Source organism: Danio rerio, chromosome 19 (assembly GCF_049306965.1).
Source record: "Danio rerio strain Tuebingen ecotype United States chromosome 19, GRCz12tu, whole genome shotgun sequence".
In the NCBI taxonomy this organism is placed as follows: Eukaryota; Metazoa; Chordata; class Actinopteri; order Cypriniformes; family Danionidae; genus Danio; species Danio rerio.
The window spans coordinates 39,080,796-39,099,275 of NC_133194.1; the positions used below are offsets into that span (position 1 = coordinate 39,080,796).

Genomic DNA, 18,480 nt, shown 5'->3' on the forward strand with positions numbered 1-18,480 from the left:
CATATATGTTCAATATGGAAAATAATTATCAAGATTGCATTTTTGACATATTACTCGGCCCTACTGAACCCATATCACTTCTACATCACATGTTTGAAATCATCACAGCCATTACCACAGTGATAGAGAGGAAAAAAAAGTGTTCAGTGTAAACATGTATAAAACTCTATTCACAAACAACTTCATGTTTTATTGAAGCTGTCATCTTTTAAGTGCAATAATACAATTAAAATAAAGTGCCTGTTTGGTGTGTTATCTGAAGTTTGCCAGGAAGTTTGTTCCTCGTCACTGCCACCACTGGCTTGCTTGGTTGGGATATGTGGAGCTTTGCATCAATGGATTTGCTCTTCAGTGTTTGTTTTCAGCAGTGAAATTTAAACCCACACTGAAATTAACTAAACTGAACTTTAACTCTGAAAACTGGACTGACACAGTTTCAATTTTCTAAAACTTCTATGTTAAGTTGCTTTGACACAATCTACATTGTAAAAGTGCTATAGAAATAAACATGAATTTAATTGAATTATCTGATTCAGTTCTTTGTGTCTTGCTTTTTTTGTTTTGTTAAAAGCTTCCTTATTCCTTTTTATTATACAAATGTATTTAAAAAGATGAGGTAAAAAGTGTATAGACATATGGTTTGTAGGATCATGAGATCACATTGAAATAACAAACAAAAAAAATCAAAAGAAAAAACATATTATTGTTAAAATATCATCTTTCACATGAATCAGAATAAGTGACTGCAATCACTATATTACACGCAGCAGCTAAGTATAGAGTAAAAAAGTATAGAACAGAATCAAGAGTATAGAATCAAGAAGTCATGATACAATAGCTATGTTTCTATCCAAAAATACTAATGAAATTGATTTACAAAATTGGAATATCGCATAAAAAGCATGCGAATGAAGAAGCGTTCCCATCCAACAAGTCAATAAGAACAAAATCACTTCCTAAATAACTGGTGCCAAAAATAAAAGTTAAAATTGAATTTGCTGCGGTAGGGAAGGCTGCATGAATCTTCTCTTCATTTAATAAATGACTTGTACCTCAGAAGACAGTGACGCATTTTACAGCGCAAGACGAGAAGCAAAGACGCTCTTAGCTGTTCTGGACATAATTAATAATATAATAACAGTAATACTGAAACAGTTGATGCATTTTAGAATGACCAAAACAACATTTCAGATGTTTTGCAATGCAGTCAGCCGGCTGGTTTATCAATTCACACGCATTTTAATCATCACATGATGTCTTATAACAAAATCACATTTTTTAACGCGCATACTGTAATTTGTCAGGTAAATGTGTTTCCATCGTAGTTTATGCACATTTTTTCTCATCGAATTATAATTTTATCCTACTCAGTTATGCACACATGCTTTTTTATGTACATTTTCAAAATTGAAGCGCATCTTGGCTTTCCATCTACCGATTTTTAATGCACATATCCAAAATGCACATACAAATAGCTGGATGGAAAAATAACTACACTGTTATCCCTAAAGTTGTATTAATTCAAAATACTTAGGATCAATAAACATAAATTCCAACTTTTTTGCTCAGTTACTTAATTTGTTTAGTTTGTTGTACGATTTGTATGATATTTTTGATTCTACTGGATTGTTTAAATTGAATGTACTTAACAGAGCTTATTTTAGTCTGTTGTCAAAGGAGTGATGTGCAAGGGGAAATGTGATTGGCTCTTTGTCTTTGGGCTGACGTCACTGGTGAACAGCGTGAGCGCGCATTTTGTAATGGCTGCTGATCACTGTGAGTACGATTTCATACTTTTGTCTCAAACAATCCACATTGTTTTCCATTAATAAACAAAGTATGTAACCGTTAGCAAGAAAACCACATGTAAGATTAAACTGTGTCTAACGTTAGGATGTTATTGTTCCTGTCAATCGCAACCGCCATTGCCACATTTATATACAGCTCTAAGACGTAAAAAGTGCAAAGACGTGCGTAATGGGATCGTAATATCGATCATATATTATGTAAAAAAAAGTTAATGTAAGTTTTGCCTGTGTTAGCGTGTTCATTTATGCCACGTTATAACCGTTTGGGGCCGCCGCATTTCACCTATATAACTAACGTTACAGTTCCTGTACGTGAAAACATGCTTTATGAGGTCGTCACATATAAAGTTTAATGCTGTATTCGATGAGGCATCCGCGTTATCTGTTGTGTAAAATGATTATTTTTTGCAGTGGTGGTTATGTATCGTCAGATGTTTAGCATAACATTAACCTGAGCTGTTTTTAACGTTTTGTTTTTTTTGTAAGTAAAGTATTAACAGACTAGAATACATTGAGATTTGCCCCTTTCTTCGGAAATACGAATTCATGTTAGTTGGCAGTTTTCTAAAGATATGGAACCTCGTGCTCCTCAGTCTTAGCAAGTAAATTTTCAGATAAATAGAATGACAAGCTACATAAATAATTAATTGTAGCTTTATATAGTTATTTTGGTTAACAATAGCTGTCTGTGGGAAATTTGGAGATAACAGATCAAAATATGTAAATATGTTTTGTCAGCTAGTAATCTAATGTATATTTTTGTGACTGTAGATTCCAGAAAGGTCAAAGCAAGGCCAACCAGGATGAGATGAAAATGTAAGTATTGCTCATTTGCTTGTGACAAAATATGGTACTTATTAAAACATTGCAGATTTAAACATGGGAGCTATGCAAGACGCCAGCCATTTCCATGCATATATCATGAATGTATTTGTAATGAAATGAGTACAGTATTGATACACATGATAACATGCTAGTTTGACAGTTGTTTAATTTTGACATTTCTCTGATGTTAATGAATTTTTTTTGTGTGTTTTACTACTACAGGTGTATCAAGAATTCAACCATATAGTTAGTAAGAATTATATTGGTCTCTTGATCATCACTGCCCACAGCTGATTCAGATCTTCTGGTCACAGAGAGGTCTCACTGGACAGATTTCTATCTTCTACAAGCTGTCAAGGTTTGTGTATGCCATTGTTTGTACATGCCATTGATATAAATTGATGCCATTGTGTGCTGAATTTTGAAATTGATATAATTACTTTAGAAACCCTCAGTAACAAAGACTAAATTATGATACATGAAAATGCCCTCTCTCATGTTGACAAATGATATAATGTTGTTTCTCTGCAACAGCTCAGGCCTCTGACCTTACTGACATGCGATGTGTTGTCATTTGAGTGCTTCCAGTAGTTCTGATGACCCAACAGTTCTTCAAAGCATGTTTTGTAAGTATCATTAATAAAATCTTTAGTAATTTAATTATATCAAATCTTTTTATGCCGTATGCAATGACTTGTATACAAAAAAAATAATGTAATATTTTGTAGTATTTTCATATATCATTATATACTAGATATATTTGGGTATACAGTTAACAAATTATGCTTGCATACAACTAAAAAACATTAAATACAATTCATATATATTAAAATCAAATGTACACCTCTAAGATATATTTATGTTATCTATTTATTGTTGTCAGGCTTCAGATGATGGAGACTCAAATCAACATGTGCCCGTTGGAATTCTTAACCGAGAAAATTACGATGTGGCTCTGCAACCCGTCCTTCCACCTCCACCCATCCTCTGTGGGAATCATCTTGGAGGAAAATGTTGTAATGGACAATATAGACAATATACCCCAGGCCATGTGTCTTTTTGGATCAACCTATGCACAGCACCTAGGCTACACAAAATGCAAGGACAATACCCTTCTTTTTATTCAACAAGTTTGGGTAAGAAGACGCTGAAGGGTAAGATTCTGGCTTGTCATGTAAACTGGTACAAAAAAGGCATGTTCCTTCAGGCTTGCTGTCCTAACTGTGAGTTAAAAAAAACTTAAAACTATGCCTTAGTGTTTGGCAAGTGTAAATATTCCATAATGTTACAATGTAATAATATCTTGTGGTTGTTTATTATTTGGATATGTTTGTAAAAATGTATTTAAATATTTTAAACAAGTGTTTTAATAAGATTTATAACAATAAATATTAACAATCTGTTATACAAGGCATTTTCTTGTTTTGTCACTTGTTTCGGAGTGATATTTCTAAATGATTTTAAATCAAGTGTAAAGTAAATTATTATTCTTTGTCCTTGTTTGTAATTAGGGGTATTTTCATTAAATCATTTATAGTGAATAGCTAAGTTTAAAATTATTTCTGTCATAACATTCAGGTCAAGATTTTATGTTTCAAGTTTAGGTTGATTGAACTTAAAAAAATTATGGAAACTCGCTGCCCTAAAAAAGCTAATTTCGTCTTGTTGAAAAAACAAAACTTTTTAGGTTTATTGTATCAAAGATTTCAATAGTGTTGTACTAAAAACCTTTATTTCAGTCAACTAAATTTTTAATTAAATGCATTTGAAAACTTAAATACAATAAACTTAAAAAGTTTTGTTTTTTCAACAAGACGAAATTAGCTTTTTTAGGGCAGCGAGTTTCCATAATTTTTTTAAGTTCAATCAACCTGTCCGGGCTTACAGTGTATGTTAACATAAGTTTTTATATTAATGATGACTTAAGTTAATCAATTATGATTCTAACTTAATTTTTAGCTTAAGCTTAGTTTCAGGTAATCCATCTTAAATTACTCAGAAGGTTAATTTGATACAAATTAAAAATAAAAAAATATATTGTAGTTGGTAGTAATTTTAAGATAAACTATCATGTAGCCTGCCAACTTTCTAAAGTTTTCATTTTCAAGCCCCAAAGATGTGTTTTGCCCCATAATTATGTTGTAACTTCACACGGGCCAAAAATATATATATTTAAATGGCACCTGGGATGGAAATTATATGATTGGACAAGACTGTGTGCTTGTATAGAGTGTCCATAGTCATATCGGTGTGATAAAAAGACAATAAGTCTCATTTTTTTAATTTACTGATGTAAAAAAAAGATCCCATCCTTTTCATTTTGAGGCCCACCACAACATGATGTAGATCAAATGTTTTAAAGCTTTTAGAAACTGAGTTTTGAAACTGTTCATCGGTATATATCAAATACAATATTTATCAGTCTCTTTATTTTAAATCAGTTCTTATGGAGAAAACAACCCAATAAATTTTCAGGTTTTATGACATTAGGGGACACTAGCTTCCTAAAAACACTATAAACAGAGATGAGCAAAGGCAGATGAACACCAAAAGCAACCGAGCCCATAAACACCTACCTAATTTCCTTCTTCAAGTGCACTACCAAAGTCTGTGTATTCCTCTAGTGATCATTTCAAAGGCGAGTATTAGTTCATGAGCCTCCAACAGCAGCTTGTTTTCACATACGACTCTAATCGGCTCCTTCAAATGCCATTAAGGACACAATAAATTACAGCATTACGCAATCTAAGGCTTTTAACAGAAAATTGTAATGAAATGTGTTTGAATTTTCAGCATTTATGTGGCAGGCGTCGCATCGAAAGCCAAGTTATTACTGAAAAAGACTGTTTTCTTGGACCCACTGCAGGTGAGGATTTATATGGAATTGAATCTGGCAAGTAGCAATTATTGATGATGAGCATCACAGACAGCACTTTGAATTAGCTCTTTCACAACAAATCTGTGAAAGAACCCAGTAATGTACATGTTTTCTTTTTTATATGGAGTGCATCCAAAAACAGAGTTAGGCAGAGTTCATTGCTTACATGCAATGCATTAAGAGATGGTTGAGGATAAGACTCATTGCAGGAACAGGAGTCTGATTTAATGAGATTGGTCGGAGGCTTGCTTTTTTTTATAAAAGCTGGCCAGGGAGCCACACATATATCAAGAGAAAGTACTGCCCTGGAGTTAAACAAATAAATAAGATCAATTAAACAAAGTGGCCACCCTTCTCACCTAGCACTACACACAAGTCACATGCACACCACCAACTCTTCAATAAAAGGTATACAGGGTTTTTTCTTATCTATTTTGCTCATCACTAGGCTTTAAGCTTAGGTAACCATCGCAGTCCAAAGACCTACACTGAGCTTTTGCCAGAAAAATGCACTCACTTATTAGTCATATTATCATACCCCAATGACAATAATGCATGATGAAAACTTGTTTGCCTACAACCAAATACTATACACATACACAAGACATATCATTCAGTTCTGAATGGAGAAAAGTGTAGCAGTCAATACTGACTTTTTAGCCAAGGAATCCCTGCTCTTTAATAAAGCAAGCAATCATCATTCACAATAAACGTACAATTCTGCTTGGGAGGGACTCAATCCAAACATTAGGGTTAGGCGATGTTGACCAATTTGGCATCGTACAATGTCTAATGTGAAACATCGCGATGGACGATGCCATCATTGTCCTTGGCAGGGGGTGGGGGTGGTTGTTAAATATCAATTAATTTATAATGAATTAATTAATTGTAGCCTAACGTTTTCACTACCTGACCAACATGTTTTTTGCTTTATTCACAACCAAACCATAAATAAATAATGTTAAAAACAAATGACCACCAGTCAATCACTTTTTTTCCACGGGACTTTAGCATGAATAGGCACAGTGATCTGTGTCATTCTAATGGGTTTTCCCACAGCTGGTGGAGGAGATGAGAGTTCGGTTGGAATTCACTGTAGTGCATACATTTTAATTGTTTTCACTGCAAAATCCTCACAGCCTGCGCAGATTTAGCAGACATTTATGCAGAATGCATCCTAAAAATGCCAAACGCAGCACACAGGAACAGATTAAAACAGTTGTTATGTGAATTTGCTGACGTAAAAAAGCCTGCAATGCTTGCCCCGCCTTCGTGCTCTACCTATTGGCTCACTGCTCTAGACCTGAATGCAAATGATTGGTTGATATCAGCTGTCAATCACTCAGTCAATGCCTTCTGCCTTCAGATGACAGGAGCTACAACCGCAAAAATGTGAAGCGCTGAAGAAAAGAGAATGGAAGTAACACTGACAGATTTACCCACAGTTACTAATAATGGCACATCTTATTATTGATCATGTGCTGAATGTTAATCCACCATTTACACTTTTCCAAGAGTGATTAAAAGACTTCTAGTGTTTCAAGTCCGCTATAAAAAGAACTAAAGCCATTCACTGTAAAGTCTGTGGGATGGGGTTTGCAGGTAACAGCGGTTGCCACTGAATCTACACATTTTAAGCATGAGAGGTGCTGTATAATCCTTCATTTAATCTTCACGATGCTGTGAGCCATGCAAACGGCAGCTATATGTAACATTTAACACAGCTCAGGAAAAGACCGTTATTGCTATTAAGATGACATGCAAATAATAAGTTATATATCAATGTAAATGTGGGGTGGGGCGATGGATCACGATCGGCGATGAACTATGGCATCGTCTATCGGCATAACCCTACCAGAGATTAAGTGTTCTTCATGATACTTTCTGCAGTTTCATTGTTATAAATACTCATGCGCTGTCATTTTTGGTGGAGATTTGATCATTCAAAGAGATAGACAGTTGAACTTTCATGCCTGAGACATTTCAAAGATGACCGCCAAGTGAAATGACAAGGGCTACGTCCAAAATTGCATATTTCCAAATTATATTGTTCGTTAAAAACAGTATGCGAGGCAAGTAGTATATCCGATTTCATAGAATTAGAAAAAGTATGCAAGAAGTACCCGGATGACTTGCTACTTCCGGCGATATTCTGATGTGTGTATCTGATGCACGCTGCTATATCCCATTATGTCCCGCTAGAGAATTCATGAATGCGAGTGAACGCTGGTAGGTCACGTGATTATGAGTTCCATACTGCTTACATTCATACTGTATAGAACATATATCTCTAATGGCCGAGTAGTACATTTAAATTCAAATGCACTACTGAGTAGTAGGCGGTTTAGGCCTTGCATTAAAGCAGTGGTTTTCACCCCCACCCCACCCCCCCAAACCCCATATTTTGTATGATGCGCAAGAAACAGTTCAAGGATCTCTTTGTTAACAAGTTGATGATCTGAATCTGGTGTGTTAAATAGGAAGACATAAATACAAATACAAAATTGGCAGTTGGAGGGAGCGAGGATAAGAATTGAGAATTACTGCAATAAAGGGAGTATGCTAATAATCAAACTAATTCTATGAGAGGAGTAAAGTCTACCACACACACTCATTAACTACATACTCTGGAGTCTTGAGAAAATCATTGAATTAGCAAAGCACATGGTATCAACTCATCCATGATCAAGATGACCTGCTAATGTTTAAGCCGAGCATTAACTTTATATGTGTTATAGTTGTTGTTTGTTTCTTCTTTTTTCTAACTGCTTATCTACTGAGATTTTCACACAACCATCTCTGGGATTGAAAGAAAATTGTCTAAAAGGAAGTTCAGTGGGCAAAAATGCTTTGTTGATGCAATACCTTGGGTCTGAGAAGAATGTTTGATCAGAGAGAAAGGCAACAGTAGCTCAAATAACCACTCGTGATATCCTTGGCATGCAGGATAGCATCTCTAAACACACAACACATTGAACCAAGAAGCAGATGGATTATAGTAGACCACACTCATGTCAACATAGGCTAAAATTGGACAAGAAACACACGGACCAAAATTGAACAAGAGAACATTGTTAAAAGTTTGCCTGGTTTGAGGAGCCTTTATTTTGGCTGTGACATGTTTTTATAAGCCCAAAGTATACTTCAACTTTTATTGGTATGCAAGGATCAGCCTGCAGTGCACATGGTGTGACTAGATCACAATAGTACAGCATATACACTGCCAAAATTTTGAAACAGTTGCATATGCACATTGATTTAATATTTATTATATATTATTTATTTATTTTATTTTTTATTTTTTTGCTGTCGCAGTAACTAGTTAATCTACAATAGGGGTGCCCAAACTCTGTTGTATAAAGGGTCAAAAACTAAAAATCACTGATATATGTAGGCCAAAGATAAATATACCAAACTATTTTACATTAAAATTGGCATGGGTAATTTCTTAATTAATTTCAATTTATTAAAAAATAAATAGAAAGCATTACTTAGACTCAATTCAACTAACACGGTGTAACCTGTATAATTAGAACTTGTTGCAATAAAAACATAAACAATCACATTTATAACAAAGTGAAGTTCAATTCTAAATACACTAGTCAAGCAGAATCTGCCTTCATTCGCTCACTATAGTCTCTGCATCGTCATCTATTTTAAACTAAATTTGGTTAAATTTACATTATTTTCATTGAAACATGTAATTTCATAAAGCTTTGTTGTAGCTTAACAATAAAACAAACAAATATGAGGTTACATTACATTTGAAATCACAATCTCTAAACCATTTGCAGAAGGCATGGCGAGCTAAATCAAAGGTTACCATGGGCCAACTTTGGCCCGCAGGCACTAGTTTGGGCATCTCTGATCTACAAAATGGCAACTGAGCCTTGGAAGCATTGATTCACAAGGCATTTGAAATTACCTTCATTGGTACAACTCAAAATTGACAGCTTTGCAGGTTATAACTAATGGCAAATGTTTGTACAAACATTGACCTCTGTATACCAGGAAATGTATTGAAATTTGCCATCATGCTCATGCATCAAATTCAGTTTATTTAGTAAAATTGAATGTACTTTAAAAGAAATGCATTACACATTAATATCATCACACTTTTTGCTTTAGTATAAAATGTGACCCTGGACCACAGAACCGCTCATGTACATTCCTTTATTCATTTATTTATTTATTTAATTGTAATTATATTTATACATCATCTGAAAGCTAAATAAAAAAGCTATACATTTATGTATAATTTGTTATAATGAGCCAATATCTGGCTGAAATAATACCATTTAGAAAATCTGGAATCTGAGGTTTTAGAAAAATCTAAAAATTATAAAAATTACTATAAAGGTGTCTATATCAAGTGCTTAGTATTTTACTAATCAAAATATCTTAATTGATCATGATGTTTATTTAACATTCTTATCATGTTTGGCATTAAAGAAAAATCACTTTATAGTAATTTATATTTGTTTCTCAGTAGAAAAGCTCATATAACAATATAATGGTGAATCAATCATATTTTGGGACTGAACTATCCATTTCAAAGCAGAAGTCAGCGAGCTTCATGCAGGTGATCGCTGTAGTTTGGTAAAACCGTTGCAATCTGATGGGTCTAAGCCAAACTCAGCTTGTCTCAAATAGAGTGTAAATGTTTTAGCTCAATTCTGCTCCCGGAGATCCGGCTTCCTGCAGAGTTTAGCTTCACTTCTAACAAACATCTAAACCAGTTAATAATGGTTTTTCAGCTCATTCGCAAATTGCAAGCAGGTGCGTTGAAACTAAATCCTGCGGGGAAGTAGATCATCGCCGCAGTGGAAGCTTCAATTATACAAAAGCCATATACGGGTGGAAACATCAGCATGGAAACCGGTGAGTCCTCAAGCCATGGTCTAAACAACATATCCATACATTACATACCCATCACTCCCATGACAGCATAATATAAATAAAAAAATGGCCCACAGATGCCTCCGCAAGCAGCCGATGCACAGCACCAATTAGTGTGACAGATACTGAAACGAAACGTCAGAGATGTCATCTGCAGGTTAATGCATTTCCAGAGATTATATCTAATATCAGATATTGTATTTCCTTTAAACTGATTATTGTATTATGCCATTGCTTCCAATTTAAGGGTTAAGAAAGTGTAGTATTGTTCCAGCAATAAATAAAGTCATTATTTACTAAATAAATTACCTATTTTTTGTTTATATTTTCATCTTAATTATTTGGTTTCTTATTTTTTGTCTAATTCTTAAATGTAAATTTTTTTTATTATTTTAAAACTTACATGAAGACGCATTACTCATAAAAAAAGTGATGTGTAACTAAATAAAGGCAAGGCAAGTTTATTTAAATAGCACATGAACTCTTGGAATTCCTAATTTACTTGATCCTTAAGATCTGAGTGATCTGTTAGTTTTGTATTCAGTGAGCATATCTGTAATGTATTAAGGTCCTAGGCCATTTATTGCTTTATAGACAAGTAGTAATACTTTAAAATCTATTCTGAATGTAACTGGAATCCAGTCCAAAGACCTGAGGACAGGTGTGATGTGCTCAGATTTTCTGGTTCTGGTCAGAATCCTGTCAGCAGCGTTCTGGATGAGCTGCAACTGTCTGACTGTCTTTTTGGGAATGCCAGTGAGAAGTCCATTACAGTAATCCACCCTGCTGCTGATAAAAGCATGATCGTGTGTCTTTAAGTACTCACTGGAAACAAAGCATCTAATTATTGGAATGTTTTTGTGAACGAATGAATAAATGATTGAATAGACAAATGAACAAACTACCAAACAGAACAGAAAGGGCTGCGATTGGCTCTAACGCTCTGGCACTGTTCACCAATGAGTGACACTGATAAAAGGCAGCAGCGACCACAGCAGATCCATGATAGACGCGGAGGAGAAAACTCATTCTGCAGACACACTTGTGTATGGATCCCCAATTAACGTTGTAACAGAAGAGAGGAGAGAAAACATGTGCAGAGATTCTGCGTTTTTAAGTAGTTGGAGCATTTTAATCACTTGCACTCGCCTCCCTCGCCATAGTAAACTACCGCAATGTATCGTAAATGAGATAAATGACGTCAGAATGTAATAACCAGTTACGATCTATTACTGAACCTACTGTATACTAAATTGTCTGCATCGCGGTGCACCAAAGAAACAATTAATTTTGACACCCCTATAAAAAATGCTGGGTTTCACACAATTCTTTCATCTTGTCCCAACACAAATCTAATAAATTAACTGCTTTCACAAATTTAAGTGGATTAAAAATAAAACAATTAAGTCGTCCAAAAAAACTCCAGAAGTGTAATGTTTCATCTGATTTTAGATAAGTAATTTGAACAAGCAAGACAAATAATTTTTATAGTTTACAGAAAATTAACTGTTATGTAGATTATTAATAAATCATTAATAATAAATGTAAATTACGAATGAAAAATATTCAGTTGAGTATAAATAAAGAAAAAAACTGTAAAAAAAATAAAATAATAACTTTTTTAAAATACAAACAAATAAAAATATTTTCTAAAATCTTAGGTAAATATTTTAACAACAATCAGAAAGACCGTCAATCAACTGAAATTCATATAAAATGTTGAATAAAGAAAAAAATGATAAAATATATAATAAAATAAAATCCTAACTTCTAAAATAACAACACTGACATGCAAACTCTTTATGTAATGGGAGACTAAAAAACATGTTAATACAAGCATAAAAGTGTGGGTTTCGTGATATCACACACCTGCTAATGAACAAATACAAGCTAACAGCCCTGACTAAGATTTAAAGTAAAACAATGACAAAAGTGTATGGCAAATATCACATGCTGAGTCAGAGGCCTTTGTACACTCATATTCTTCACACAAAACATTCAAAATCCACCCACTGCAACAAGCAAACAGACTCAGTTCCAAATTAATAACTGGGTAGATAAAACGGCACTTATTTAAATCAGCTCTCAAACCAAATAATCTCTAGAGCGATTACCTTACAGCTGAGAACTGATTCAACAGAAATTAGGAGGGATAATGTGGTATACTGTGTGCTAAGGGCAAAGACTTTGGGACGAAAATGAGTTAAATCATGAATGTATTTGAGTAAACCCTTTCAAACTAGAGATGTATGATAGCAGACGGACAGTAATATGTGCCAATGGTTCACAATGACTCACTGGACTGGATCTGAGAGTGAACAAAGAAAAAGATAATGGGATGTCAGAGTCAGCCAATGAAGTGTCTTCTGATACCAAAGGAATAAAAAAAAGTGTCATTAACTCGGTTAGCACGTGGAAGGAATGGTGTTTGAGACTGTACACGTGACCTTCAATGTTCTCAAGAAAAGACATTGATCCAGCTTCACAATATATTAAATATCTTTCCTTTTAAATACATGTTTACTGTTGTTGAACATACAGTATGATGCCTTGGACCAAGTCAAGTGTTTTTTTTTAAACTGAGATTTATAGTACAACACAAGAAAGCTAAGCATATAAGCTTTCCACTGATTTGGTTTGGCAAATTCAAATTTAATTGAAAAATAAAACAAATCAAAAGGCTACATCTAAACTAATCTGAATACATTTTGAAAAGAGTGTCTTCATCTAAAAAAACGCTCCAAGTCCACACTATCATTTTAAATTCTTTCTGTCATCCACTATGGGGCTGCACAATATATTGTTTCACCATTGATCACAATATGTGCATCCGCAATAGATATGCAATGTTGAGTCTGAATTATAGTTAACTAGGAGCTACAGAATTGTAGTTAATTAATGTATTTATACAGAATTTATATGATTTAAATAAATAAATAAAATTTCTTACTTGGAATTTTTGTTTCAAAGTGATTTTTTTACTTACCTCACTGGCAGATTATTTTGCCTGTTTTAAGAAAAAGCTCTTAATTTTGATTTGTTTATTTCTGAAGTTAAAACTAAACAATATTTTACTTGACCTAAGATTTTTTAGATATTTGAACTATAGAAACAAGACAAAGCAAAGTAAGAAAAGCATTTTTTTTACATTGGGATTGTTTAATTTCTGTATTGAATACTGTTTGACTTCCCAGAAAAACAAATAGAGCTATTCAAACTATCTTGTGAAAATCTTGTTTGTCGCAATATTTAGCACAGAAAAATAAAATATCGCAATATCAGTTTTTTTCCAATATTGTGCAGCCTCAATCCCCACTAAAACAACTGAAAATCCTTTTGTTTATGTACTGCATTTGCACACAGACGCAAGACACATTTTACCTGCTTCATATCCACATATCATTTAGTTACTTTCTGTCTGCTTGAAATTTTGCAGCAAAATGTTGAAACTGTTGTCAGCTTCCACTGCTGAACATTATCTCCCAGTAAATGTTCTGTGTCCTTTAAAGAGAGGCAATATGAAGCACATAGAAACTGATATTAATCTTTAATAAAGCTGTCAAAATGGACAACATTCAAAACATCTGCTTTACAATGTCATCCACCATGTTAGCAGAATTGGTCACAAGACTGCGTCACATGAAGGAAATGCATTATCATTTTCAAAAGCATCTGTTGTTTTACAGTCCACACTGCAACAAGAAAACGGCACTTTCAAGGTAATGTACTCTAGACAGTGGTTCCAAAAAGACATGCCTTTGTTTCCAAATAAAAAGCTGTCACAGTGTGCACGGAAGGCCAAAATGCAAAGAAAAAATATGCATTTTTAAACAAGAACATATTAGTGTGGACATGGAAAAAGATTGAGTTTCAATTTATTTATAGTAGTAAATTGACTAAATATCTATAACAGGATCTTTACTTATTATTTTAACATTGTAAAAAAATAAAAATAAAAACTAGATAATTTTGACAAAATAACTTATTTTTGCTATTGCTAAAAAAATATATACCCGCAAAAAATAAGATGGGTTTTGTTGTCCAGGGTCACATATTTTAAATTTTTAATTATTTCTGTATTGGTAAAGCAATATTCTCAGCAGACACTGTTTCAGTATTTATTTACTCTTCAGTGAATTCATCAATGGATGAATGAATGGATGGATGGATGGATGGATGAATGGATGGATGGATGGATGGATGGATGGATGGATGGATGGATGGATGGATGGATGGATGGATGGATGGATGGATGGATGGATGGATGGATGGACGGATAGACGGATGGATAGGTGGATGGATGTATGGATAGATGTATGGACAGACAGACAGACAGACAGACAGACAGACAGACAGACAGACAGACAGACAGACAGACAGACAGACAGATAGATAGATAGATAGATAGATAGATAGATAGATAGATAGATAGATAGATAGATAGATAGATAGATAGATAGATAGATAGATAGATAGATAGATAGATAGATAGATAGAACGATGGATGGATGGATGGATGAATAGACAGACAGACAGACAGACAGACAGACAGACAGACAGACCGACCGACCGACCGACCGACCGACCGACCGACCGATCGATCGATCGATCGATCGATCGATCGATAGATAGATAGATAGATAGATAGATAAATAGATAGATAGATAGATAAAAAGAACGAATTATCACATCTCACTGGTCTAACAAACAAACAGCATCCTATTTGGAATATTCTCAATGTCTTTTTGATTTCTACAATGTGTGAAGTTCAGATGACACCAATAATACACCGATAGGGTAAACCACCCATGCCGAACAAGGTTAACATTCATACAACACCATGGAAACGTGTGGCCGTGTAGGAAGCTGTCCTTGAATCTTGAAATGGCAAAACAATTATTAAATAAAAATTCTTGAAAGTGTCCTTGTGTACATCATTTTCCACGCGCGCACACACACACACACTCACACACATTATTAAATAAATCAAACTGGCATAAAAAGGGTGGAAAGTTCTGCAGTGTTTTCTATAGAACTCATTTTATCAGGAATAAAGTGCCATCTCAGAAGTGATCTATGAATGTAGGCAAGCTTTTCAAAATGCTAGCTTTTCGAATGGAAAACAGGCCAAGGCCCCAAGGACTCTCCCCTTGAGGATATCAGCTCAGCTCAATCCCTAGGGCCCAAATCCTTTATTTTCTTCTCATTTTCAGAGCATACAAGGGAGGAATTCAGACTTATGACAGCGATAAAGGCAAAAGCGCTAAATCAATTTGTGGACGTCGATGCTCAAAACATTAGATGAAAACCTAAAATGAATTTTTCACTCATTTCAGTTTGCTTTAAACCAGTTTTGGGACACTAACGTAAATCTAAAGTTCTCACACACTTAATACAGTTAGCCAAGGAATGTCTGCAAGCAATTCCAAGAGATTTGTCCTGGCATTTACACATAGAGTATAATAAAATGCGCTGTATTTACCGTGTCCGTAAGTTTGTGGGACTGGGTTGCCCATCGTAGACTGAAAGGATGTCAAAGTCCTCCTCTAAGGCAAAGCCTTGAAATACCAACTGTATCCGGTTGTGTTCCTGTGCCACAATCACCCATGTGCAGTTGGCGTAGTTGGGATATCCATACGGGTATCCGGGGCTTTCTATTGTCCCATTTGGACTGTGTAGCGTGTGACTGCAGTTTTGAGCTGTGGAGAGGAGAATAGAGAATAATTTATTATAGCAGGAAAAAAAAAATCTTTGAGTTAATGCTGTGTTCAAATGACAAACCCGTTATAAAACATTCAAAATCCATGCTTTTATCACACTGAAAGATTTAAAGGGAAAGCTCGCCCAAAAATGAAAATGCATAGCTAATTTATTCACCCTCAGGCAATCCAAGATGTAAGTGCATTGTTTCTTCAATATAACATTAAATATTTTTTTGTTGAAAGTGTGGTTCTTGGTGACTCATAATATGCAAGTCAATGGCAACCAGCACTTTAAAAGTCAAATAAACATTATGGCTAAATATATATGCATGGTCCCTGTTATACACCAAAGTCATAAAGGGACAGTTCACCCAAAACTCATCAATCATTTACTCTTTAATCTACAGTGTCAGTAATTGGTACTCTACACATTCACAGCACAAAACACAATTTCATCTGCTTTACTATAAAAAAAGTTTAATCTTATTAAACGTCAATGGCCTTAATGAGTAAAGCTGCCCAATTAATTGAAAAAAGATCATGATCTCGATTCGACCCCCCACACAATCTTAATCCAGCATTTCTATGATACAGCCAATTATATTTTCAAGTTCAGGAGAGAACCAAAAAGGCAGTTCCACAAATCACCCATGAGCTGACCATGAGCTGTTTGGTTACCACAGAGAGCATGCGAACAACCTTAAAAGATGTTTACTTTAGCGAACATAATCAGCATCGGCTGTGAATAGCAGGTAGTGAAGTTGTAAATAACTTTCACTTTGTTGCACTGAGCGATCGTTTGGGAGCCACACGGGAAGAATGATTTGCATGTGTTTTTTGGGGTTTTTTTTCTCAAGTGATGGCAGCCATGACTTAAGCGTGCTCGGCAGTGAAGGTAAAACCAAAAGCACACGCATCGATTAATGATGATAAGGTATTTAAAAGTTATGATTATGACAAGCATTTAATGTGTTTTTTTTTCTTTCATACCAAACACAGAATGTTGGACCCAAGAATAAGTGTTTAACAGTGTTAGTATAATTACTCTAGCCTACATAAGATAGAATAAAATGCATGAGGGAATCTGGTAATGATGAATGTCTCATTTTACTAGTGAAAAAATGTTGTCAATGACAGATTGCAAGCATATGTCTTAAACATAATAATTCAACTTCAGAATTATGAATAATAACATTCTTTACTGTGCATTAACAACCAGAACAAATTTAAAGTCGATTTGAGTCCACCGTTCGAAGATACAAAATGTAACATTTTAACCAGCAGTAGACCTACACACATAGGCCTAATATTATTAGTGGTGTTTTCTATATGTTTGGGAAATAACAATAATAATAGCATACTCAAATTAACCTTTATTTTACATCTACAGAATAGTGAGAAAATTGTGATCTTGATTTTAGGCAAAAAATTAAAAAATAAAAATAAAAAAAACACCTGATTCTAGCCAGAATCATACAGCCCTATTTGTTAGACATTAAAAAGACATTTGTATGAGTGAACTATCACTTTAAGGTCATTGTACTGTATATTGGCTATGTTTCCATCCAAAATTGCGAATGAACTTCATGCACAAAACTGGATTATCGCATAACTCGCCAACGAGTCAAAGCGAACAAAATCGTCACTTCCTGATTAGCTAACGGCAAATTTTAACAGTAAAAACTGAATTTGCTACAGTAGAAGCTGCATCAATCTTCATCTAATAAATGACTGCGCCTCAAAAGGCAATCCTGACACGCAGTTAACGCACGGTGGCGTTTGAAGGTGTCAGACATAGAGCACAAACACTCTTGATTCTGGAAGTCATTAATAATATAATAACACTAATACTTAAACGGTAAAGCGTTTTAGAATGACCAAAACAACAGTTCAGATGGTTTACAGAGTGCTCAGCCTGATGGATTGTCCATTTACACACACTTTCATCATCACATGATCTCTTATCACAAAATCACATGACCTTTTTTTAATGCACATACTGAAATTTTTCCGTTAAAAGTGTTTCCATCGCAGTTTATGCGTATCTTTTCTTATCAAATAAAAAGTTTATCCTACTCAGTTATGCGCATACGTTTCCATTCATTGCGTTTCCATCAGCCGTTTTTCATGCGCATATGCAAATTGTGCATAAAAATAGGTGGATGGAAACATAGCTAGTGTGATGTGAATATTGCAGATGCACACATTGCAATATTAATGCTGAAAGATATATAGTACAGGCCTATTATTTACAACGTTATTATTACCTTTAATCCAGCAGATTTTATTCCAGAATTGTCAGCAAATGCTACTCTACACATCATTAATATTCTACTGAAGAAAAAAGTCATCTTTAATTGAGTGTGAC

General features: G+C 34.4%; 1 protein-coding gene and 1 long non-coding RNA gene across 7 annotated transcripts in view; one reads left to right on the forward strand and one right to left on the reverse strand.

Moving 5' to 3' along the window:
• Positions 1-18,480, reverse strand: part of csmd2 (CUB and Sushi multiple domains 2) — a 560,701-nt gene that overhangs the window by 509,590 nt on the left and 32,631 nt on the right. For both annotated transcript variants that reach the window (XM_688741.11, XM_073931822.1), the window contains exon 2: positions 15,893-16,109. In XM_688741.11, coding sequence (XP_693833.6) covers positions 15,893-16,109 — 217 coding nt within the window. The remainder of the gene's footprint in view (positions 1-15,892; positions 16,110-18,480) is intronic.
• si:dkey-164n2.1 lies at positions 1,751-4,045 on the forward strand. Of its 5 annotated transcripts, none has more exons than XR_222582.5 (5): positions 1,751-1,776; positions 2,580-2,624; positions 2,856-2,991; positions 3,168-3,259; positions 3,517-4,045. It is a non-coding gene; the product is annotated as a si:dkey-164n2.1 (long non-coding RNA). The 5 variants fall into 5 exon arrangements; XR_012394815.1 differs by having other exon boundaries at positions 3,173-3,259; XR_012394814.1 differs by lacking the exon at positions 1,751-1,776 and adding an exon at positions 2,307-2,356.